At 41.7% G+C, this 24965-nt stretch overlaps 1 protein-coding gene across 3 annotated transcripts in view; it reads left to right on the top strand.

Moving 5' to 3' along the window:
- The first annotated feature begins 1150 nt into the window (after positions 1 to 1150).
- atp11c (ATPase phospholipid transporting 11C) overlaps positions 1151 to 24965 on the top strand; it is a 44014-nt gene continuing 20199 nt past the window's right edge. For 2 of the 3 annotated variants that reach the window (XM_034136656.1, XM_034136669.1), the window contains exons 1-3: positions 1151 to 1771; positions 17946 to 18065; positions 19509 to 19598. In XM_034136656.1, the coding sequence (XP_033992547.1) occupies positions 1745 to 1771; positions 17946 to 18065; positions 19509 to 19598 (237 nt within the window). In that variant the 5' untranslated portion in view covers positions 1151 to 1744. The remainder of the gene's footprint in view (positions 1772 to 17945; positions 18066 to 19508; positions 19599 to 24965) is intronic. The other variant, XM_034136661.1, reaches the window with a different exon arrangement.

Consider the following 24965-nt stretch of genomic DNA (forward strand, 5'->3'; position numbering starts at 1 on the left):
ACACCGGGGACACATATTCATGTATAAAAGACGTACAAAAGTGCATTTTGCATGATAGGTCCCCTTTAATAATTTTTGGAAATATTGTTGAGGAATAATACAATTAATATCCAATTTCATTTAGCTGACACTTTTTTGTTTTGTTTGAATACTCTTTTTATTGTCATTTTTTAAACATTCAGACATACATTAAATATATATATATATGCAACTCAAAATAGCAAGATTCCTGCAAGTACATTAGCTTTTCATAAGCCAAACCATCGTAATTGCTACTATTAGCTTCAAATAAGCCAAGCCTTTCCAAGTGCTTCATACAGAAGTGAAAAGCTTGTATTCTCCAAGCTACAGCGTAAGATATAGCGTACCAGCTCCATTGTGTTTTTGTTCATAAAAGATTACCTGTTGTATATAGGCTATATGTTTCCAAGGACAGCTGCATCTTAGGGTTGTGCTGAAATATTTGTATAATATCCACCATAGCTTGTTATTCATCACTCTATTGCAAGGGATTGGCTGCCACTATAGAAAATCCTCTTCTGCATCGTCTAAGAATTCAATTATATGGGGTTTTATGCAACGCTCAATGATCCTTGAAGTGCAATCACAAACTTTTTTAGATCTTTATTGGAAAAAGGCATGTAGAAACAACATGGATTTCAGAGTCTTCAAAGAAATATATTGAAAAGGATGAGGTGCATACAGAAGACAAGAATACACATAACAGAAATTGCATTAAAGTAATAAAATAAAGTTAATTACATACAACAAAGGGCTAGGGCTTTTTACATAAATCGTATGTTTTCAATTGTGCTAAATATTTTATTGCATTTTTGTTTTTCATTTATTACAAGGCTTTTAAAAAATAAAGAAACTCATTGTGAAATACCTTAAATGTAGAGTTGCTTTTTTAAAAAAATTGTATTAATATAAAATGACTATATAATAACAATATTATTGACTAAAAGGTTGTGGTTGTCTAAGTTACGAAACATATCACCATTTTTTTGGAAAAGCCAATCATGTTTATCCAGCCATAAAGCCTCAGAATGCATACAATAAAAAAAAAGGAGAATAATTGTTTCAGGACAATCACTAAATACACAATGGTACAGAAACAAGGACAACTGCCGCTTCTTTTCTCCAGAACATGCAGGGCATAGGAAAGATTGTAGTTTTAATTCTGACCACATTTCCCATAGTACATTGCGAGCTACACTCGCCGCACCTTCGCCGGGTGGAGCTTGTGAACGTGGGAACGTTTTGCCGCTGGGTTGCTGCTGGAGTAGAAAATTGTTTGACAGGGAGGCGACCTGTGCACAGGGATAGAAGACAGAAGTTAGTTTTCGGGGTGTCTGGCAGTTTGCGAGTCAACGGGGAGGCAGAGCCGAGAGCTTCAAATGATTTGTAGGAGTCTAAGCAACAGGGCACAGAGAGAAATGTCAGGGACTGCTTCAGCCTTGAGCAAAGGGAAGCGCTATTAGTACACCGCAACGCGGAAAATATTCAGGGGGAGAGAATGCGAATGGTGCGAAGATACCGAAATCAAACAAAATGGAAACGATGTAGCGACGCTGCGGCATTTCATATAGCTAGAACTAACGTTAGAGTAGAGAATAGATAGCCAAGGAGCTAGCAGGTGAACTAACATACATGTAAAGTTATTCCCCGGAGAAGCTGAGCCCGGAGGCGTCTGTTGAATCAGAAGAGTTCATCAGATATCAGAGAAGACACACACAGGAAGATGCTACGGAGAAGACTGAACCGATGGGTATGTGTGCCTGGCATCAACACCTCTCTCTCTCACACACTCACACACACTCACACACACACCTACACACACACACACCTACACACACACACACGCACACACGCACACACGCACACACACACACACACACACACACACACACACACACACACACACACACACACACACACACACACACACACACACACACACACACACACACACACACACACACACACACACACACACACACAGAGTTAGTCTGTGACATCCTGCTGCTCCTGCTAGCGTTTAACTGCAGTGATACTGCCCTCAAACAATGTGGGCAGGCATTTCCTTTTCCCGTTTAACTGGAATTGATTGTGAAACTTACAACAAACTGTTACTCCACACTGCCTGGCAACAAGAAACAGCTGTTGTTCCACATCATGTGTTAGTGTTAGCTCACTGCTAGGTAAGTTCTGAGCAAGCCAGGAAGTCACGACAGATGCAAGTTCATGTTAGCTAATCTCAGAGTCCTTAAACTACGCCTTAAGGTCACACACTTGTATTGTTGTCTCTCTGACCTGCCAACATGTCAAACTCACCTTTTTAACAACCGTATTATCAAATGTTGGATCTAAAGCTCTTTTAAAACAGGGCTCTACCTGTCTCCAGAGATTGACTGCTTTTCTCTGGGGTCCCAACAGCTAAAAATATGCACTCTATTTAAAGTCACAAAGACCTGCATCAAAAGGCATGTCTCCCCCTCTCTGTAGCATGTGTGGTTAACACTAGTGTTGAAACAATGAGATGGTTAATTGATTATGGCATTATTTGATAATCGATTAAATTATTTCAGCCATTAAACATACTTAGTATATCACTGGGTTTAGCTTTAAAATGTGAAGATTTGCTGCTTCTTAGTGTTTTTATATATTGTTTTATAGAATATATTTGGGTTTTAGACCATTGCCCAGACATGCTTAGAAAAAAAAAATCAATAATCAGTCCTCTATGCTCCATTTGTTCAATTTCAGAAGTTGGTATTTTGCCAGCATGAACTGCTTTGACATCATATTTCACGATTGGTCAATTTAATGCTTACCCTTCTAAAGTGCATCCATTGGTTTCACTGGCTTTCTCGTACGTTAATAAGCCACGAGTGTGCTATAGCTGCAAGTGGAGTAAGCTTCCGCCAGGCCAGGTTTATACATGCTACACAGGCTTTACTGCCTCTGTATCTTCTTCTTATGCACCAGTAACCTGTTGTCATCAGTGAGTTGAATCCCCCACAGGCTATGTGAGCGGTATAGATACCGACGGTGAATAAGGGGAAGCAATATAATAATTATAGTGCCTGACCCTCCTTCTGGCCTCTCTCTAAGTGTTGCCAGGTCAGCTGGTTTTCCTCCTTCTGGAGAGGATTGCTGCTGTAATTTCTCTTCAGTGTGAGCTGTAAATAATATTTTGTGCAGGGCAGCCAGCCACACTGTCATTGATGCACACAGTGCCGTTATCTGAGGCTCTGGCTCTCTGCCTCCTGATTCACACCACCTCTTCTTGCCCACGGGGGGTACATGTGCATCATGAAGAGGGAGAACAGATAGAGAATGTGACTGCTCATACCAAAAGGCAGTGAGGGGGCTTCTTATTTCTCACTTGACTCTCCCACTACGATGCGCTGTGCCACTAAACCCTGAGTGTGTCTTTGGGAAATCATTAAAGGTGGCTGTGGGAGCAAGTGGGGCTGGGCTTTTCATCGGGGAGGGGGAAGCTCCAGAGGTTGTAATGCTCTGACAGGAATGCAAAATCACAGTTGCCTTTGATGTTCGCTCAAGCCCTTGAAGGCAGCAGTATGATCTGTGAGAGGTGGAGCCTGGCGGAAATGTGATAGTATTCATTGTGGGAGCCTCCTGCCTTGACTGCATGGAGAACAGCACTGAAACATGAAAACAGCATCACCCAGGCAGCAACACACTTTTTTCTGCACCATGGTAACCAGAAGGCCTCCTCCTACTCTCTTGCTCGGTTGAAATCACACGTGTGAGGTTTTGACTCCGTTGTAGCAAATATTCTTCTATTCAGTCAGTGATACATTACTTTTGAGCTCGACAGGTGCTGACAGTAAAGGAATTTATTTTACTTGATGATGATGATGATGATACAAAGATATCAGTGCTGAAACAATTAGGCATTTCATCAATTGAAATAAACAAGTATTTTGACAATAAGTAAATGTGAAGTCGTTTTTCAGGCAAAAATGGCAAACATTCTACACTTTATTGCTTCACAGTTGTGACATTTAAAAAAAAAATTGTATTTACTGAACCATTAATCATGAAAATTATGAAACCTTTGTATAGGGCTGCAGGTTTTTGGAAATAACAGGCATTGCAATTGTTTGACAAAATACCTAATTTGGTAAACATCATTTTTCTGTACAAATGATTAGTTGTTCTCACCAACACTTCCTTTTTTTGGTATTTGTATCCTGTAAAAAGATAAACAATGACTCTGAATTGTGGTTTCGCTCAATTCACTCACTAGCAAATAACCTTGTATAAAAGTTTTCTCTTTTAGTTTAGTTATTAAACATTTTTTCCTTTTGTATCAAGCAGAAACAAGTTGAAGCATGATTCATTTACGTTACTTGACAAAACATTGTTGTGTGACTACTGCACATTGTGATGCTGAAACAATAGTCTATTGTGCAGCCATTCCCTAATATGACGGATTAGTTTAAAAAGAAGTACGCTGTTTTATGGTTGTAATTCACATTGTATAGTATAAAGTATAAAATGCCAAGGTTGTTTTTCATTCAGCACTATACACCAAGAAGTAGGACTGCATTTCAAAGGGAGTCTCTTGGGGATATGTAGGTCAGAGCTGCAGAAGGTTTAAATATTGTCTTTTGTCTCAGTAGCATGCTGAAGTACCCTGTGAAAATGTAGCTTACCCTAATTAAAGGGTGGCAAAGAAATTCTAGCCTATATTTTTTTTAACCGCGGTTTAGATTTTGATGCATGTGACATTTAGGCTAGTCAATTTATTTCCATAACATAGAACATCCATCTTTGATGCTCAGAATTTTCTTTTTTCTTGTGTCATTATGGCTTTAACATACACATTTTGAGATAGTGGTTTATCATGTAGTGAGATCTCAAACATATCCTGCGTCAGTCAGGTCCTCCTCTTCTCTCTGTGGGGCTTTCCTCTGAACCTTCTGCCCTCCTCCAGCTCACTTCAGTCTCTCCATCCTGCTGCGGGCCAATGCACCGAGGCCTGCCAGTCTCAGATCTCTCTCTACTTGACCCATGCACTGGTAAAGAGGCCCTTACCTGGCAGGAGATGTTGTTGTGTGTATGTTTGAAAGATTGCGTGTCAAATGTGTTTGAAAGCCCCAAGGCCGTGTAAACCTGTTTCTCCGGTCAACATGCAGCAATCACATGCTGAGACACACACACACACCTGTACACACAGACCTGCAAACACAACTGAGTGCAGAATATTTCCACACTTTCTACACACACAAACATGCACATTGAGGTGGTTTGTGCTATAATGTACATTCACAAGGTTGAATACATTTCAGAGACTTTATCACTCGTCCCAGGGGAAGCTAATGTTTGGTTTAGCAATAAAAGGGGACGTTTGTGTACTGATGTGCTATACAGTAGTTTCATCTGACCTGCAAGTGTTTCCATCATTATTAGCCCTTTGCAATGTCAAATATACCTGATGATTTTGTTATTACTGCATTTTGTTTTAGCTGCATTACCCACCATGCTACAGAATGCTTCAAAGTGTGTTTTTATATTGCGTTCAGGGCAGGCTTAGATGTACACACATGTCAGGTAGTAGCATCTGTTGGAAACATATTGGGAGTTTTTATTAACCACTGAGATACTGAGGTCCTCAAACAGAGTTGTCCCTCTTGGGTGAGCAGTTAGGTTATAAGTGCCGTCTGAAGGCCACAGGCCATACAAGGGACCATTTGATTTATCAGCTCTGTTGATTAGGAGAGATGTGTATTGATTAGAGCTGTACTCAGTTTTGCCGCCATTAGTCTTGCACCGTGAATTGGCTTGCGAACAGAATTGCTTACTCTGATTTCTTTCTCTTCCTTCCTCTATCCATCTGGTCTCCTGCACTCTACCCAGTAATGGAAACCCAGCCAAAGGAGCTCATCTGCAACACACAGCAGGATAATAAATATATTTAGTGTGAGGGAGGCAGTGTGAAAAGAAAAAAGGGTTGGAATGAGGGCTGATGAAATATAGTGGGGTGGTATGGAAAGCCCTGCGTGACTCAAACCCGAGAAAGTGGAGTGAAAGGGGGGTGGACCTGTAGCCTCTTTGCAGCTCTCCATCTCTTTCTCCGCCTAATGGACGGAGTCTTTCAGTGGTTCACATTGAAGTGGGCAGGTCAGGTTGGATACAAGGGGACTGTGGATGGCTTTTTGTGGCAATTTCCCACTTCCCTTTAAAAGCTAGGTTGAATTCTCAGTTTGTACCTCTAAATAATTCAGGTTGCTTCATTTATTTTGAATTCTCCTCACATCGCTCCTCCTTTTCCTGACCCACGCATCCTCGCCATGCTAGCGGCACTCCAAAAGCATCCTCGTCATCCATATATGTATAAAGGCTCATCCAGGGATTTTCTGTGCCATGCTCCAGCTCTAGCATTACCCAGAGAGCGTTCGCAGTGAGATGTGAAGAGAATGCTGAGATGTGTGGGGGGGCTGTTTTTATTAATTTATTTTTTCTGTCTATGTCTCACTCTCTGTGTCTGAGTACAGAGGAAAGAGAGGGGACGCCAGCATCTGTGATGTTTTGTCATCCCATTTTTTATCGTCACCTGAGATGATGGGGTTCATACTGACAGAGAGAAGAGTAATGGCAGAGTCCATGTGAGGATTTAACGAGTGCTGGGAGACATGCGAACAGGCCCCCTCCCACACACGCTCTTATGAACACCTGGGTTAAGCAACAGCCTGCAATGATTACCTACACCAAAAACTCCCAGCTAGGCAAGCAGTTTAGCTCAGTCACATGGATGGAAATGATTCTTTTTAATGTGGTCACAGTTCAGTGGGACGAAAGGCTTGCTGAGAAAACCCAAGCTCTGATCAACCATCTGCAGGAAAGAACCACATTGATTTTTGTCATTAGACCCGTTGCCCTCGTATGCAGTGTCTAAGGATAATTAATGAAATAGCAATTACAGTCAGTGTACCGCAGTACATTATTAAAGATAATGTCATCAGTAGGGCAGTAGCTGAGATAGAGATTTTTTAAACCTTGTCAGCAGTAGGACGAACAGTAAATGCCTTCTTGTTGGTATTGCATGGCTCTGTGCCAGACGTGGTGGGTGGGGATGAAATCCATTGTGTTTTGCAGTTTAGTTAAAGGGGACCTATCATGCAAAATGCACTTTGTGATGTCTTTTTATACATAAATATGTGTCCCCGGTGCGTCAGGGAACTCACGCAGCATCAGAAAATAAAACCCTCTCTTTTCCTCCGTACCCAAATCTTTTAAAAACAGGGGTACAACGAGCGGATACAGATTCCATCCGAACTGACGTCAAATCGGCAGCGGACCCACAGAAAGTTGCTATCAGAAACAATGCCTGACGTGTTTTGGGACGTAATCTCGTCTTTGTTTACATTAGCAAGCCTCGCTAACACTCAGAGCTAACCTGTACTGTAGAGCACATGTGTTTTAAAAAGCAGGAAATACAAAAAAAACTCACCTTGTGATAAACCTGCAAGAGAAAAAGCATTTGAGCTCCATACTATTTCAGAAATAATCCTTGACGTGGTTTAAACAGGATGGCGTTTTATCACAGCAGAATTTAACTTTATCTCCGGTAGGATTCTGATCAGGTATTAGGCATCAGGCCTCCTCTTCTTTTTTTTTTTCAAGCTAAGGACCCAAGATCTGCGTTTCTCTAACAGGGCTTCAAAAGAGGGGTTTGAGCAATATGAGGCATGGCTACAATGGGTGAACTGTTTGGTATTTTGAAAAAAAAACTTCACAGACATGTTTTGTATAGGTATGGCCCTACAATATATGTTTCAAATATTGCATGATAGGTCCCCTTTAAGTTACAGCCCATACACTATCGAGAAAAAGCAGCTGGATCATGAACCTTCATCCAAGTAGCTGAATCTGGCGATTTGTCGCACACATACACAAAACGGAGAAGAGAGCGTATGTGCACTTAGCTGGAAAAAACATACTCCATTTATGGCTACACTACTTACAATTCTCTTTAATTATAGATTCAAGTGTGACAAGGCTGCAGCTCCAAGTGTGCTCACTTTCCCTCGTCTTAAAGCACAAAGTGTGGAGGTTTTCTCCATGAAAACCCTTTTCACTTTTGTCATTCTCTCTGGGTCTTACTAAGCTTACTTGTCTTAAGGATGGAAGCATTTCGGGCAAAGTTCAATCCGGAGAAATTGGAGTAACATATAATCTCTTAAACACAATCAAAGCCTCAGTAAATGAATACTTAAACACTTTAAACCAGTTAAAAAAAAAAAATACTGAACTTGTACCCAGGTTTGATTTGTGAAGTTCAGGGTACATTCTGGACTTGTATGTTGTCTGTGTAAGGTTTTATTTAAGGAACAGTGTGCCTCAGATACACTGATGTTCACACCACTGTCAGCACTGTGAAACTTGCTTACACATTTCCTGTTGCAATGTCTACACCCATTTGTGCTCCACAACATTTCTTTATCAACTTCTCTTTAAAAAATAGCTGTGGTAGATTGTCAACAGTGGCCACCGGTTTCTCATCAGTGATCTATGTTTTTCATAGTAACATTGTACTCTACTTTTACCTCCCAGCCACCTAGTCACAAAATGTCAAGTTATTTTGTGGTACACATATCAAAAGACCGTAGGTATAAGTAGTAGAACAATATCTGTCTATCTGTCTGTTTTTTATGCGCTCAAAGGATGAGGAAGTAGCTCCCAGTGCGAGAGTTTCCCCTCTTCCCCATTGTTGAGGGTCACAGTGGCATGTTGGCCAGTACCAGCCCATAGTACAGTACTCTCCGTGTCTTGTACAGCTGCAGGGAGGCTAGTAGAACAATGAGCCATTGCCTATCCACAACAGCTCCTTAGGATCAGCCCTCAGTTCAAGTTGGACTATTATTACTCTGTGGGGCCATTCATCACTGTGCAAACAGTGGACAGAGGAGAGAGAGGAGCCTCTGATATGGGCTCTGTAGACTGTGCCATAGGCCAAGTGTTGGTGTTGGTGGTTATGAATTCACTATGGTGGGATAAGGCTCTGCTTTTTCTTGATTTGACTGCCAACCAACCTGTTAACTGTGTTTTAGAATGTGTACTGAAGGAAAACTAATGCTTGATAAGAACACATCATGTTATGGTCCTGGAGTATGGGAGTGATTCTACAATTTAGGGTACATTCCATGTCCATTGATGTCCATTGATGATAATTATAATTATTCTAACTATTTTCTTCAAAAATATCATATTTTGCCTATTATTGGAAAGCATGTTATAATATCACACAAACATTATGTGCATCCTATGCTTTATTTAGCTTGAAATGTGTCATGATGTTCTTAAATTGTCAGTTTTTGCTATGTCCGTTTTTCAGTTGAGGGTGTCTTGGATTCAAAATAATGAATAAAAACCATTAAAGTAAATTTAAAAAATGATTCATTTATTTCAAAAGTCTAAATACTAAAGAATAATAACATATTTTTAATTGATTTCCCCCTTTAAATAATTTAAATATCTTAATATATGAATGTCCGCAAAAGTTCTGTCAACTATGTTACTAACAGAACTTCCCCCTTTAACTCAAAAATAGTTTGTCCCAATACCATGTCACCAGCATCACATGATGCCATGTTCCTCTTTGGCAGACATTTTGAACACACTGTGGTGATTGTCCTCTACATTTTTACAATATTTTATGTATAATAGCACATGGTCAATTAATATACTCATTGACAATCAACAATGTTACGTACATTGTTATGGTTTACAATTGTTTAATGATTTTAATTCAATTATATGTGCAAATGTGATGTTAACCTGTTCAAGAAAATGACATGTGGTCATCCAGGCAAGGCCTACCATTGAAATGATGGGTCAAAATAGGGAAATTGTCAACTAGGTTACCTGTCAACTGAGTTACCCAGTACTGTAATAACTGTAGTAACTTAGTTGACAGGTAACCTAGTTGACAATTTGTATGACATGTAGACGTCATTACACATCATTATCAATGGAATTTTGCACTTCTGCCTTGAAATTAACATAGTGCTGATGGTTAATAATGTGTCCAGTCAACTATGTTATTTGCGTCAAATGTTTGACTTTCATTGTCAACTATGTTGCACCTCATTTTTTCAAATTTAAAATATCTAAAATAGTGCTTCTGATATCCTTTATAGTATAATGTATATCTACACAGGTTGGAGTTTTACATGACATCTCTTAAAACTATCAAAATGACCTGTATGGTAGTTTTATAATACAAAATATCCCTAAACTTAATGACAGTGCTGAACATATCACATGAAAAAACAAAACTTTAATACAATTATTTTTTAAACTTTAAAAAATCTTTGGATATATGGTAGAATAGACTCAAGAGCCTTTCAAATTTGATTTTACTTGAAGTGCAGGACTTAATCAAATGATTGTAATGACATCAAGTTTGTCCGTAACATAGTTGACAAACTGAGTAGTGATAACATCCTTTCCCTTAAAATAAAAAAATAAATAAAAATGTTTAAGCTTTGCAACTAGTGGATATGTTACACTGAGGAATATACTAACTTGAACCACTGATTGTTCTATTGAGAAAGAACACTTTCTTTGTACTGTTTTGTTGATGTGAAATGCACCCTAAATTATAGAATCAGTCATGGAATAAGCTGGTTGAATTAAACCGAATGAGATTTCTGTGATTACAGGTTTATTGAATATCATTATTGACTATCTGTTCACTTACATAAAACAGAAGAGCTTTGTGCTGAAATTAGACAATTAGCTAGTGTGAAATAGCTTTATTTGGAACGTTTGTTGAACAGGAAATGCCACAAAGAGGTCAGTCCTTTCGAAAGTCAGCAATGTGTCTATATTTTCTTCAAAAGATGATTTAGCCTGTGTAATTTCTCTGTAGCGTAGGCAATGAGCACTTGGATCTGTAATCAAATCTGAAATAGTTACAATTAGTGAGACAGAGTGGGCTTGCTGAAAGCATACAGGGGAGAGGGCTGACGAGAAAGAGAATGAAAGAGAGGCGAGTGCCAGAGAGAGTACTGCAGTGACTAACAGCATCAACTCAACACATGCATCTTTCCCCTTGCATGAAAACATTCATCACTCAACTCCATTCAGCCTGCCATAACGGCAACTTTATGTTGCAGTTATGCTCTTTTTACTGTTGTAATCCCCATTTCTTGCACCAGCTTACTGTATTTGCTCTGGCATGTATTCATTCCCTTACTCTTAGTCCTACTTCGACTTACTCTAATGTCATAGGTCTTGTCTTGGGGCCTTCCCTGTTACGGTCTTTCAGATGTGTGCCGTGCTGAGTGGAGAAACTGCAAACATGAACCGCATTAAGAGGCAGATAAGGTTGACCTGGTATGAATCCACTTAAGCTGAGAGCATCATAAAGCCTGATAGTATAGATAAGATGCAGCCGTTGAGAATGATAAAGGACTGAGTCACCCACACACTTTAACCCACCATTACTATGCACTGGTACAACTGAAAAAGACACAAGACTGCTTGCAGCTCGGTTCATTTTTCTGAAGAGAACTACAATATAATAGATACTGAGGTCAAATGGGTACATGTACTTAACAACAAATCTGCCGTTCTCAGTATATTGCAGTGGTATTAGATAGGGATGCTCCGATCGCCAATTTTGGGGCCGATCGCTGGAATCAGTATCGGCCGATACCGATCGCCGATCCGATCGAGTGGGCGGGGCCTAAATGGAAGATTTGAACATCACTTTAAATCTTCCATTTAAAGTGATGTTTAAAACTCAGTTAATGGGGCTCATTCACTGGAGCTTCCACAAACAACAATCAACTTAATTATTACATTCAAATTATGTATATTATTCAAGTTTACATTAACTTTGGATAATACCACGGGAGAAATGAGCGGAAGCGCTCTCTTTTCCTCTCTCTCCCTCTCTCTCTCTCTCTCCCCCCTCTCTCTCTCTCCTGACAGCCAGCCAGTATCGTCTCATGCAGCTCGCTGATCCAGTGATGTGTGAGGCCGACAGTGAAGAATAAACATATTTATAACTAGTTTAGCTTGTTCCAGAGGTAGATAAAATAGCCAAGTGTGTTAGGTCTAACTCTTGTGTGTTCTGCTCCGCTCACCGGTCCGTCACAGCGGGTGGAGCTGCAGGATTTCTGCTTCACACACACGTTGCATACCACTATTTTACTGTCTTTTTCGGACACCTTAAAATAATGCCAGACCGGTGAAGCCATTTTGGCGAGCTTGTTTTGCCGCGTACAGAGAAAAGTGTCATGTATTTTACGTCATGCGATCGGCCCTCGCGATCGGCATGTTTAGAGAGCACCGATCGATCGGTAGAGAGTGAGTATCGGCAGATCTCGATCGGTGACCGATCGATCGGAGCATCCCTAGTATTAGAAGATCCAGGACATAAAGAAGTACTGTACAAGCACAGTTCCCGGTGCTCTCTCTTCTTCACACAGCTCCCTCACACCTCATTAAATGTGTTTAAGTAGATTTTCTAAGAGGAGCTTAATGGCACAGCTCCTGCATTCCATACCGAATGAGTGTTTTTTATCCTCTCTACCCAAGTTGCGAAACCACAAAAGCAGACAAGCTTTAACCTACTGTACTCTTTTGGGCTTACTTTCTTTCAATTTGCTTCAGCACTTTTGTGAGAATAAGTTACAGCATCGATTCTGTTTGACCTCAAAATCAATTTGTGTCAGGGTAAATAACCCTGGCTGTGCCGATGTCACACCTTCTGTCACTGGCCTTTTCTCTCTCTGTGCATCCTGGTAGCATCTCTATTTGCTGCTGGCTTAGAGATGCTTGTCAGTTTAACTTTCTTGACACCGAATACTCTGTGTCTGGAGATACACGTGTTTGCTGCCATGCTTCAGTTAAACCTTAACCTTGTTAATGTCAATAAAGAAGGGCTACTTTAAAGGAAACTGTTTTTTTTGTTGGACTTGCAAGTGGGAGTCACATGATGTTGTAACCCGAGGGCATGATAATATGTGACCAATTAGAAGGAAGAAAACATTCAAGGGACTGTCCACCAGTCAGGAGAGCTGCATAAGATGATATTGGTTGATTTTGATGTAACAGTAGTTTTACAGGTGTCTTTTGGCATGAATTATGTGAGTAATCCTAACACCACCACATCGGACTTCCTTTGATTTGGTGGTTGTGGTTTTAGTTGGGAGCAGAAACAATTCTTAGAACTATTTTGATAATGGACACATTGTTGGTGTCATTGTTCAAGCAAATATAAAAAATAGCAAGTCCAACTATTTGCTCAAATGTTTGGAATGGCTTTTTCTTCTGGTTTTATAAGACTGCACCTTTTTTACAATGTTAAGATTTCTTGTTGGGCTCTGAAGAATTATATTGACCTTGTTTCAAACATCGTCTGACATTTCTTAGACTAAATGAGCAATGGATTAATCGAGAAAATAAGTCTCTACTTAGTTGCAGTCGTAGTTCATATAGCAGTTAACTAAGATTATATTTGACAAGGTGGATAACACACTTGGGTTACTCACATTATACAACACAGAGGTGTTGATGGGTTTGCAAACTAACATCATGATATGTTTAGACTGAGCGTTTAGAAAACTACAAACACCTGTACGATGTAATGCAACTGAATGCATGACTGATTGTTTGTTCAACTCTTTAACATGTTTAATGGATTTATAATGCAACATTGTACATCACTACAGACTATAGCACTAGTTACAGTATGACCACAAATCCAAATCAAACATTATATAAAGTAATGATTTAAAAAAGATTCACAATGTTGCTTTCACACAGTTACCATTGTTATGAATTGTAATACTGTGTACATGGGCTCGTACTTCTCTGGTTACCCAGTGTGTCTAATCCGCTAACAGCATGCAGATTGTGACAAAGCGCCATGGTCACTGAATAGTAAAATGGTGTGACAGGACGCACTGTCATCAGACCCGAGTCATGATTGGGAGTTTGGCAGCAGCTGAATGCAGTCTTGTTTTCTCCCGAGTCTCTGTTAGGAACCTATCTTCTCAGTCCACTCCTGTGATTATTTCACAATTGGAGCATAGTGTAGCTAGCAGCATCATTTCATGTAAATATTTAGACACACAATTCTCTAATGCACCATTTATTTCTGAGTAAGCGATTTACGTCTCAGCTCATCTGAGCAATGGACGTTTACTATATTGATCGCTGCTCGCGTTTTGTTGCCGATGCTTTTTCGTTGAGGATGAATCTGCTGCTTGCTGTTGACATACTGGCACTTGACTCGCGGCCATTTTTGCTTTACTTGCTAACATCATTGGCATTGAATGGTTTTGTTTGACCTTTGACAATGAGGTATAGACAATGCAATCAATTCTATTTTTCCTGACATTTGCATTTCTTGTTTGGCCTTGAGCTCAATATTTTCGAGATGAGCATTTTGATCACGTAACTGCTCCAAAATGGAGTGGGCTTCGTGTCCTGACCCTCATTATATTTGACAGTGAATTCACCACTAAATCAATGGCCATTCAATAATTATTTTTCTTATCTTTAGGACCCCAGGGCCTGGACTACTTCCTCATTTTATATAGAAATTCATTTTCAGCAAGAGTTATGTCTGTGTGTAGGTGCCAACATTTCTTCTAGAGAATAATCTCTGAGGCCCAGAGCGTTCGTTTGTAGGTTGCTGCAACAATGCTGTAGTGTTTGTTGAACTGAAAAGCCTACGACCTTGAAACTGTGCATTAGCATTGCTCTTGTGCATAATCAATCCTAAAGAGATGGGCACAGGTGAAAGATTGGCAGAAGCCAGCCAACTATTACTGTTTACTGTCTGACCTGAAGCGTCGAGCCAGATTCCTTTGCGGGTCCTATGGCTCAATTTGTTTTGTAAATTGTTCCTTACTTGCATTCTGTGTTTTGTATTTTGCATGCGCAGCCCTTTGTACATGATTGCTTTCTTTTCTGGATCTACATTGTATCCTAATGTCATAAATGAGGTTTTCGCTGTATTGCATATCTGGAATGTTGCAAGTGTATTTGTAGCATTTTTCCGCGTCCATAGATGAAGCGTAACTGATAGAAACGCTGCTTCTGATTCAGATAAATGAACAAAGTGTTCTATGGGGGTGTTCTTGGCTTACTGCTTCTCCTGAGTGCTGGTTGTTGTTTGATAAAGAAAACCTGGATGTGCTTGTGTCCTTGGATGCTGTACTTCCTTTCTCTCGCACTCTTTCTCCCTCCCACTCTCTCTTTTCATCCTCTGGCTGCCAGGTCCGTCCGGTCCCGCTGAAGGAGTGTCAGTGTGCGCTCAGCGGCGAGGGGTTGGTAGATTTGACAGTCATACTGAGGTGTGAACATGGCTGCTCATGCATAAGGGAGCATTATTTTATGTAAGCCACTCACTTCTCTAGTCTGGACTCGAGACGCGATAGCAAATATTTGGGAATCGTCATAAGGAATTTTGCCCTTTTTTTGTGTTATGACTGTTAACCAAGTGCAAATTATTGCATAAACTGGAATTTGTATATGTTTGTTTTTCTCCACTTGCACACATTAGCTTTCAAAGTGTTTGAGGCTATTCTTTGATCTCACCTCTTGTCAGCAACAGACCTTGCGCAGCTTGCTGTCCAGGTGGCTGTAATTCACACGTTCCCTGGTGCTTGTCTGGGATCAGATGTTCATGGTAATTTGTCCCCCTCAACCCACATGTTGCTGGCTTTTGTGTTATATGAAGCAGATCCCCTGATTGCATAACCTTAATAATTTACAGGCCTAGTAATAGCTGCACAACTTGTACTTGAGCTGAGAACACAACAACATTTTAGAACTGGTGGGGGTGGGGTCCTCAGTGCTGACGTCTTTTAACTGTCAGAGGAGAAAAACATTGATAATTTGGAACATGTGCTAACTTGTTTTAAAGATTCTGATTCCTATTGGTCTTACACTTCACTTCCACACTCAACGCATGAACCATTTTAATTTGTTCCTTTTATTAATGTATTTGTATTATAAATTAAGTTCTCTAAAACCCAGGGTCCTTTAAAATACTTTGGACTTCACTTGGCATGCTTATACTTGCTGATGGGAAAAAAACTCTGAAAAAACTGAAAGTATTCAGTGGTAGTCATGTTCCATTTTCCCAGCGTAACTATGGCACATTCCGGTAGACAAGCTCATTACAAAAATGTTTATCTCTGGTTGAAAGTAAAGATTTTTAATATGACCTCCGATTTATTACCTACTAATAGATAAGAGCAGCAATTAATTGCTTACAGATGTTTATTGGCTGTTAGTTTACACTTTGAAAAGGTGGGAATAGTGTTCATGCATGAGATAAGGAACATGCTTGACGATAAGAAAGGAGAGGTAGCTCTGGCTGTTCCAGTATGCTGCTGTTGTTGCTATCACGATCCTCCAGCCCTGCGTGGCTGTCCGAGCAGAGCCTGAGGATTCCTTGTGTGTGGGATGTCAGGAATAGAAATCGGGGCCATTGAGGGAACAGCGCAGGCCACATTTTCTGGGCTGCACTCCCCAGGATAGAAACTTTTCGTGTGTGCTTGTTGTGCCAAGTTGGAATTAATTTAAAGTGGACCTATCATGCAAAATTTGAATAATATAGTGTAGGACCATACCTATATAAGGCATATTTAAATTTTTTTTTTTCAAAATACCAAACAGATCATGCATTTTAGCCATGCCTCATTTAGCTCCTCCTGATTGGTGGAGTTGGCCCAATAGCCGTGACGTCAGGACAGTGTTCAAATCTGGATCAGTTTTTATCAGATCCGTTGCAGCCCCTTTATTAGAGATTTGGGTATGGAGGAAAATAGAGAGGGTTGTGTTTTCTGACACTTGGTGAGTTCCCTGGAACACCGGGGACACATATTCATGTATAAAAGACGTACAAAAGTGCATTTTGCATGATAGGTCCCCTTTAAAATCCAATTTAATGAGGGTGGATCTTAATGATAATGATGCAGTAATAAGATAGACTGGATAGGTATTGGTATTTTCAAGTAGAACAAAGTGCTACCTGACAGTTTCCTTAGCTCCTTTTTTGGCAATCATCTATATTACAGTTTGTGATATTTACATAAGGACTAAGTAGAAGTTAACATAGCGCCCTGACTCTTCTGCCATGCTCCGTGATTCACCCTACCTGCCTTTTATGGAAGAGGAATGCCCCGGCCACCTCATGTTGAGGAGAGTCCTGCTTGTCTTTGGCTCCTGACCTGGTCCCTGAAGTCTTTCCTCTGTCAGACATTTGGCCTGTGTCTGTGTGTGTGTGCACTTATGCGTACACATATCACCCTGCCGTGTGCTTCACGACAAGGCAGCTCCACCCATAAATCTGAGCACAGCATTTTTCTCCTGGCTGCCTGCATTTATGACTCGTTTATCATCGATGAGTAAACACCTCGGAGAGAACAAATTAAGTTATAGACCTCGCACAATCACCATTTTGGCCTGTTGACCCGTGTCATACCTTTTTGATATGTCCCCTGTCAGAGGACAATAGAGGGCTTTAAAGTCTTTCAACTTTCTGCACCACAGTAGATACTCCACTGTTGAGTTTTGACCTATAAGTGGGAATTTGGGCCTCATCAGCCTGTTATACTTTCTTTGGCTACAGTCTGTGATCATTGTGGATTTGCTACACCTGAATTTAACCGTCCATAAAACTTGTTTGTTGTATAATTTAATTAGTTCTACTTCCCCCATGCTACAGACAGCAGGTGTCATTTTGGCTCACTTTCAGCAAATGTATTTTATTTTATAAAAAGCATTTAATATTTTTGGTTAGATTTCCTTGGCTCATTCTAACTCATATCTAACCTCTGTTTAAGTGAAAAGTCGTACCCAGGATTACTAACATGTCCTCTCTTTTCTCTTTTTATCTCGTCCCATCTCCACCATGCCTCCGGTGCTTCGTCCTGCAGCTTGGCCGCGATGAAAGAAGAGTGGACAGTAGGACTATCTGCGTTGGTCATCGGTCCTCTTCCAACAATGAGGCTTTCATTCCACCCAAGTTCTGCGATAACAGGATTGTGTCCTCCAAGGTAAGAAACACAATCACATGCCACGGCTCCTGTCTGGCCAAACACCAATAACACATTCATAAACATCTGTTTGTTTTCCAGCTCCTCTCTGTATTATGTTTCACGTGCCTTCTGGCATCCCCCCTCCCCCTCCCCTCCTCTCTTATCTAATACTTGGAATGAACTCCTGAGCGTTCCTGCGTCTTCCCTTGCTTATTCCTCCTCCCACTGCCTCTCCACATGCGTTCTCTTCGCACCTAAGGGAAGGTGATTATTGTCTGTCAGGGAGCACTGTCTGTGGCTGTGAAATACATGGCTGCTATTAATGTACTGGCAGGGTGAGCAATTTGGTGCTTTCCCCCCCCCCGGGCTCTGACAGACCCCACACCCTTCTTCCTCACCCAAATCAGACCCTTCAGTCGCGTGTCAGTGGCAGGATCAGGCAGGTACTTGGGCGGCTTGTTTATGGATATGAAGTGTGAAAGTGATGAGGAGAAGGAAGCGGTTTCAGAGTAAGACTGGATGAGATTTATAGTGGTGCAGAGGGTCCCAGTGAGGATGGGCCAATCAATTGGCTGCTGCCAGTATGTCAGGGTAAACAGCCTTTAATTACCCCGGCTGTAGTGTTTATGCTCCTCCATGCCTCTACTCTCCATCATCCTGTTGCTTTTGCTCTCTGCAATGACCAATCTCCGCCTCTCATCTCCTGCTCTCTTTGCTACTACTGCACCACCACTCTTTGCTGCTGCCATCCCCCTTTTCTCATTACTTTCACTCTCTTTTCTCTCTGGCAAAATGAGATGGGACATTCTGCTGCGGCTGCATTTCAACACTAACCCCATGCAGACATTCCCCTTCATAAACAGTGCCTTAGTGCTGTTTCCTTGCATGTGAGCGTGCATGTATTTGTCTTTTTCACACTGGTACTTTGTTGTGTGGCTCCAGAGACCAGCAGGGTATTGTTGAGCCGTCTCTCGGGATTTAAGCAGATAAAAGTGTCGCTTCAGCCCCGATGGTATCAGCAGTCATGGCCACTTAAAAAAGAACAAAACCCACAGAAACGGATACAAACCTGATAAGTTCATTGGCTCTGCATTCAAGGGCAGCCAAATTAAGGAGATAAATCGCTAATCTGAATCAATGGAACACCTGTGGTCCCCCAGGGGCCGTCTCCCCAGGCAGTACAAAGAACAGACTAAAAGATATTGAAGTTGCCTTTCCTCTTCCCTTTCCCCAGCTCAGACACAGCACACATATCCAAGAGTCTGTGAATATTGGATTCCTCTAATCTCTCTCCCACTGCAAATGTTTTCTTTAACCTCCCTAAGTGCTGTTGAAAAACATCATGCCTGAATGTAAAAAAGTATACAGAAAAGGGCATTAAAAAGCAATCCACTAACAGCAATGCCTATTTATTATCTCTTTGACTTACTTGAATGTTTATTTCTCTTTTTCCTCCCACAGTATACCGTTTGGAACTTCCTACCAAAGAACCTGTTTGAACAGTTTAGAAGAATTGCCAATTTCTACTTCCTTATCATCTTCCTGGTGCAGGTAAGGACAGACAGACAGTGTGTCAATCTAAAGTCTGTTTATCATTGTTTAATAACAACTTACTGAATGTCTGTGGTGTTGTTTAACAAAGTGCGTGGCGAGAGGGCTATTATGTGACCCTTTCAGACCACGCTGTGAACCGGGTTTCAGCCTGTTGATCTCAACGGGTTATTGTGTCTCATCCAACTTGTCTTCCTAGTTCCTGTGTTCTGGCCTACGTAATGTGTATTTCCCCAGTGTGTGAAAAAGAGTGAGAAAGTCTTTCTATTTGCATATGGCAGGTGTGAAAGAGATCTTGTATGTGTCAACTGTAATGTTTGAAATGTGTGTGCAATCATAGCAGGTGTTCAAATTGCTATAGCTTCCCTTAAGGCTTGAGCAGTGTGTGAGTTTTTTTTTAAAGTTAACTTGAGTGAACAGATGAGGTCTTTGACTCGCGTGCCACATATTGTTTAACATTTTGACTGCAATTCTGCTCTCTGCCGTATTGCCTTTTAAGAAAACATATTTGATAAAGAAGGAATCATGGAGGCAAAATAGAAGATAATTATAAAATGTATGATATGTATATTTGAACCCATTTCTTAATTGGATTTCCACTACAGAACATCACTGTATCTTGACACACGAGGTAACTGTTGTATCAAATGACATTTACTGTAATAGCAGAGTTTTGCCGTATTGCCCACCACTAGTATAAATGTATCAATCACTCAATCTAGTTTGATTCGAGATACATTGGAAATACATAAGCATATGGTTCTAAGGAAGTATTTATCTAACCTCCTACAATGTTTGCCTTCATTGTTCCACAGTAGTGAGATCATGTGTAAACCAATTAATGGGTTTTTATTGGGCTATTAGTACCAGGATTCAGGAGCATGTCAATTGTATTTTTATCTAACATGTCAATATGCAGTTTCCCTAGAATTAGGTTACAGGGTACAAAGAGTAAATCTGTATTTGAGGTTGTCCTATTTTTACATTCATCCTCTCCAAGAAAACATAGTTTAATGCAATCCAAAAAAGACATATTTTACAAGAGTCTAATAAGGTGATTTAAAGGTTTAATGCTTTTCCGGTTATTACCCGTCCCCTTGTGTGTTATGTAGCTTTTTCTGCATGTAAACGGTCTGCAGAGTCACAAACCCTCAAAGTACACCCTGTAGCGAGTAAAACTCTAACACAGAAAAGACGTGTCTATGCTGCCCCAGACGCCTCGTTGGAGATTTTCTTTTTCAATTTTTTTCTTCCGGGAACCAAGTGACGTAACGACGATCCAAATGGACCAATCCGCAAAGCTCCTCACACACACACACTCAGCCTGCCTTATTTTTCTCAGCTGCAGCGCCGCGGATTTCTCAGCCTGGACTCAGCCTGAGACAGCGGGACACGGCGAGGCCCGGCCCGGGCCCGGTCCGAGCACACACACAGACCCACAGCCAGGCTGCGGGTGTGTGTGTGTGCTCCGGCCGAGCTCGGGCCGGGCCTCGCCGTCCCCCGCCGTCCCGCAGACCCCACGCGGCAACCAGGAAACAACACCAGCAAGCCAGCTCACACTGTCCGCTCCAGCAGCGAGCCCCGCAACGTCCCGCCAACACGGCACCCAGACCCCACGCAGCATTGTCATTGCTGGTGTCATTTTCTGGTTGCTAACGCCATTGTAACACATAATCACTGATGTTCCGCTGTAACGATGGTGGACTAATCAGAACAGAGTGGGCGAGCTGACCAATCAGAGCACAGTGGGCTCACAGGGAGGGGGGTCAGGAGCTCCAACAAGCCGTTTAGGACAGAGAGTGAATACACATGCTATACAGAGATGCTGTATGAGAAAACCAATGTGAGTTTGGAAAATTACACAATATAAATCTATTCTAGTAGACCTCAACAATAGAATTATGATCAGTAGAAATGGCCATGACATGGGACCTTTAAGAATTCAGTTTCATGTCTGTCATTGTTAGATTGTGTTGTGTTTCGTACGTGCTGCCCTTTCCTCATAAGTGGAAACTGTGAGCTGGCCAAGAGTGCTGACTAAAATGCTTTGACTGGCATCCGTCCTCCCCTGCTGCGTGCTCTTAAGTGACCTCTCCTCTCTCCTCTTTGGGGTCTGGCTGTTGATTGAAGTAGGAGAGAAAAAAAAAGGTGCTTGCATCTGCACCAGCTCTTCTGTCATCTCTTTCTTTCTCCATTTTTGTTCTGATCCATGGAGATGGAAACTAACCTCTCTGCTTTTAGCAGTAACCTAAACTATGGCTGCAAACAGCCCTCTAGTGTAAACAGGCGCTGCTGTTGGGTCTGCTCAGGAGGGATGTGCTCTATCTAGTCGCATACTGACTGAATGAGCTCAGAGTGACTGCTCCCAGAAGCCCAGCAGTGTACTAAATTGAGAAATATCTGCTGTCGCAAAGTAATTCCATCATCCTTAAGTCAATACAAGATCAATTGCTGTGTTTATTTACTCCTCCGGGCTTTGTTTCCACCTGTATTTACACTTGACTGCCCTATTATCCAGTTTTTCTGGTTTAACTCTACATTATCGTCAGCTAAAGGGGCTACGTTTTCTGACAGTTGTGAGCTAGCATATTAGATTATCATGAGCTAATGCAGAACACTTATGTGGGAGTGAGCTACCGCGCATGTTTGCATCACTCCCACAAACACACAAGGATTATCAGTGTGTGCCGTGTAGAGTGTGTGTTTGTGAAAACATCGTGTATGTGATTGCGAGTGTTAATGTATGACTCGGTGGGTGTCCTGGGTTTGCTGACGGTGTTTACCCAAGCTGCAGCGTGGCTGGCGTTTCTCCACTAATCCAGCCTCTCTTGAGGGGCTCCTTATCCCAACCACTCAGTTTTCCCCATGCAGCCTGCTATTATATCAGAGAGAAAGGATGAGAGAGAAACAGGTACGCAGACCCCGTGTGCTCAAATGTTACGCTTGCATCTCGGAGACAGAAATAAACCTCTCGCAACCCTCTCACTTCCCCTAAGAGGCTTCATGCAAATGCTTATAATATAAACAATAAAATGTCATGCATCCTCCCATCCGACCCTCTTTTGTCTCTGCCTTTGTCATTTAGTCTCTTTCTTTCTGTCGTTCTTTCTCCCTTTTTCTCTCTCTCTCATTCCACCCATCTCTCTGCAGCGCTGCACTGCTGACGTCAGCAGCCAGGAAGCCCTCTCTACATCTGAGTGCCACAAATAGACACAGGCTGATAAAAAAGCACCACTCCGCTATAAATAGCCCTGCATGTCTTTGCTTGAATTTGATCGAATGGAAATAGAGCGCAGTGAGAGAGTAAGATAAATGGTGATGAGAGAGGAGGGAAGAATAGGAGAGAGGGGGGGGGGGAACGAAAGGGCAAAGGGGTAGGGGGACGCGAGGGGGCTCACAGCGCTGCCCTGGGACCCCGGGGACCCGCTGTCGGTCGCTCACTCTGACACACTTCTCAGATCAGATGAAGGGCTCCGTGCTGCTCCGCTCTGCAGCTCTGGCATCACACCAGCAGCACACAGTTCACTCCTATTGCTGAGATGTTTTGGCTTTGCATTTGGTGCAGAGGAGGAGAGGTATTTGGCCATCTGGAAGTTTGGTGGGCTTTGTTGTGAATCAGCACGGATAAACTCTGAAGGACGAGCTCTGGGAGAACTGTGTGTTGTTTGGCAGAAGTTCAGTAGCTGGAGGGTTTCTGTAGTATTCTTTCCTTTTTTCTCAGGAGGTTGCAGTTGCAGTATTTTCAAGAACGATTCCATTGAAGCATTAAAGGGCCGTTTTCACCCTCGTACAGTTCCAAAATTAATTGCTGTCCTTGTCTGTCTATAAACTTGTCAAGTGTCTTTTTACACTTTATTTGAGTGTTAGATGAAATTGCTTTTTATAGAATAACTTTTTATGGGATCAAAAAGAACATTTTCATTTCTCTTTTTTTAGTTCTCTATTGAACAGTTGTCATTGTAATTGTCATAGAAACACCAAATATAACTCAAGCGACATTTATGCTAAAAGTTGGCTTTGTTAAGCATTCTCTCTGTACTGTGGCCACCCTCTGTCAAGTTTTGCCATCTGGCCGCAGCATCAGAGGGCCATGCTGTCCTCGGTCCTTCCTGCAGCTTCTTTTTTGGTTTCTGTAATCAGCCAACATTTAATTTGTCACGGGAATAGGCAAAAATAAAGTTCTTCATGACCTTTTTCCCATACTCATCACATCCATGGGTAGTGCTTTCCTTTGAGGATCTGTATATGACAAACAGTGGAGGAATAAAATAACAATAGGAGACTGAGATCCAATAATCCACTATAGCTACTTATCCTATAGCAATGTCCAAGGTGTAATGTGTCTTTAAAACAGAGCCCTATCACATCCTCATGTACAGCAGCGTCCTTTTGAAGCATTGAGCACTCCTGGCTCTCTACACCTGAGGCTGCGGCAGAATCCTTACGTTTGCTTCTTTCTCACTGGAATCGCCAAGCACTACAAATATAATGCAGGCTCTCCTCTAAATCTGCACTGCTCCAAATAGTCGATGTGCACTGGTCCCTCTCTTTCCTGTAATTGATTAATCCTACAGTTAATTTGAATCACAATGAAGTTGGGCTGGCAGCTATCTGCCCTTGTCATTACTATGAGTGTGTGTGCATGAGTAAGTGTGGGTGCAGAGTGTCACTGTGTGTCCATGTCTGACCGTGATTACTGAGCGGGAAGCAGGCTTTCATTTCATTCTCATTCCACACACAGGTAAGTAAAACACCAGAGACTGCTTCGAAACGCATCTCCTGCTCTCCTTGAGCTGATGGCTATCTGACAGCTTGTAATGTCAGAATACCAACGAGCTGGATGTGTCTGTGCGTGCTGTAATATGCAATCTGGCTCTGGGGGAAGCCAGCCTGCTGGATCAGAAAAGCTAGGGTAAATCCATCTTGTGATGGTTTTAAGAAACACACAAGGCCAATTGTGTACTGGGGCTCTAGCTGGGAGCCTAGGTCAGGTGCTGCTCCTAAACTGCTTGTTTGGGATTACCTGCTAGCTGGTCACACACACTCATTACACACAGAAATGAAACCCATTGCATACTACTAGATTCCCTCACGCAGAGCTCGGCAGGTAAAGTGAATCCAAAAAAGCTTTGTGTTGGCCCTCTCCCATTCCTTGGCAGTGACACAAAAGTGTTGGCATGCCTGCAGATTAAGCACTCTGCCCCTGGACCGCTTGATTAAAGGTTCTGCGGTCCAGAACCTCCCTCGCTCCCTTCCAAAATGTAAATGTCTTCCCTGTGTTTCCCACGGATGAACAAATGTGGGGAATAGTAGAATTTCTTCACAGAAAGTGACTACACCCTGCATTTAGAAGGCTTTCCCAATCTT

Source organism: Trematomus bernacchii, unplaced genomic scaffold, assembly GCF_902827165.1.
Source record: "Trematomus bernacchii unplaced genomic scaffold, fTreBer1.1, whole genome shotgun sequence".
NCBI lineage: Eukaryota > Metazoa > Chordata > Actinopteri > Perciformes > Nototheniidae > Trematomus > Trematomus bernacchii.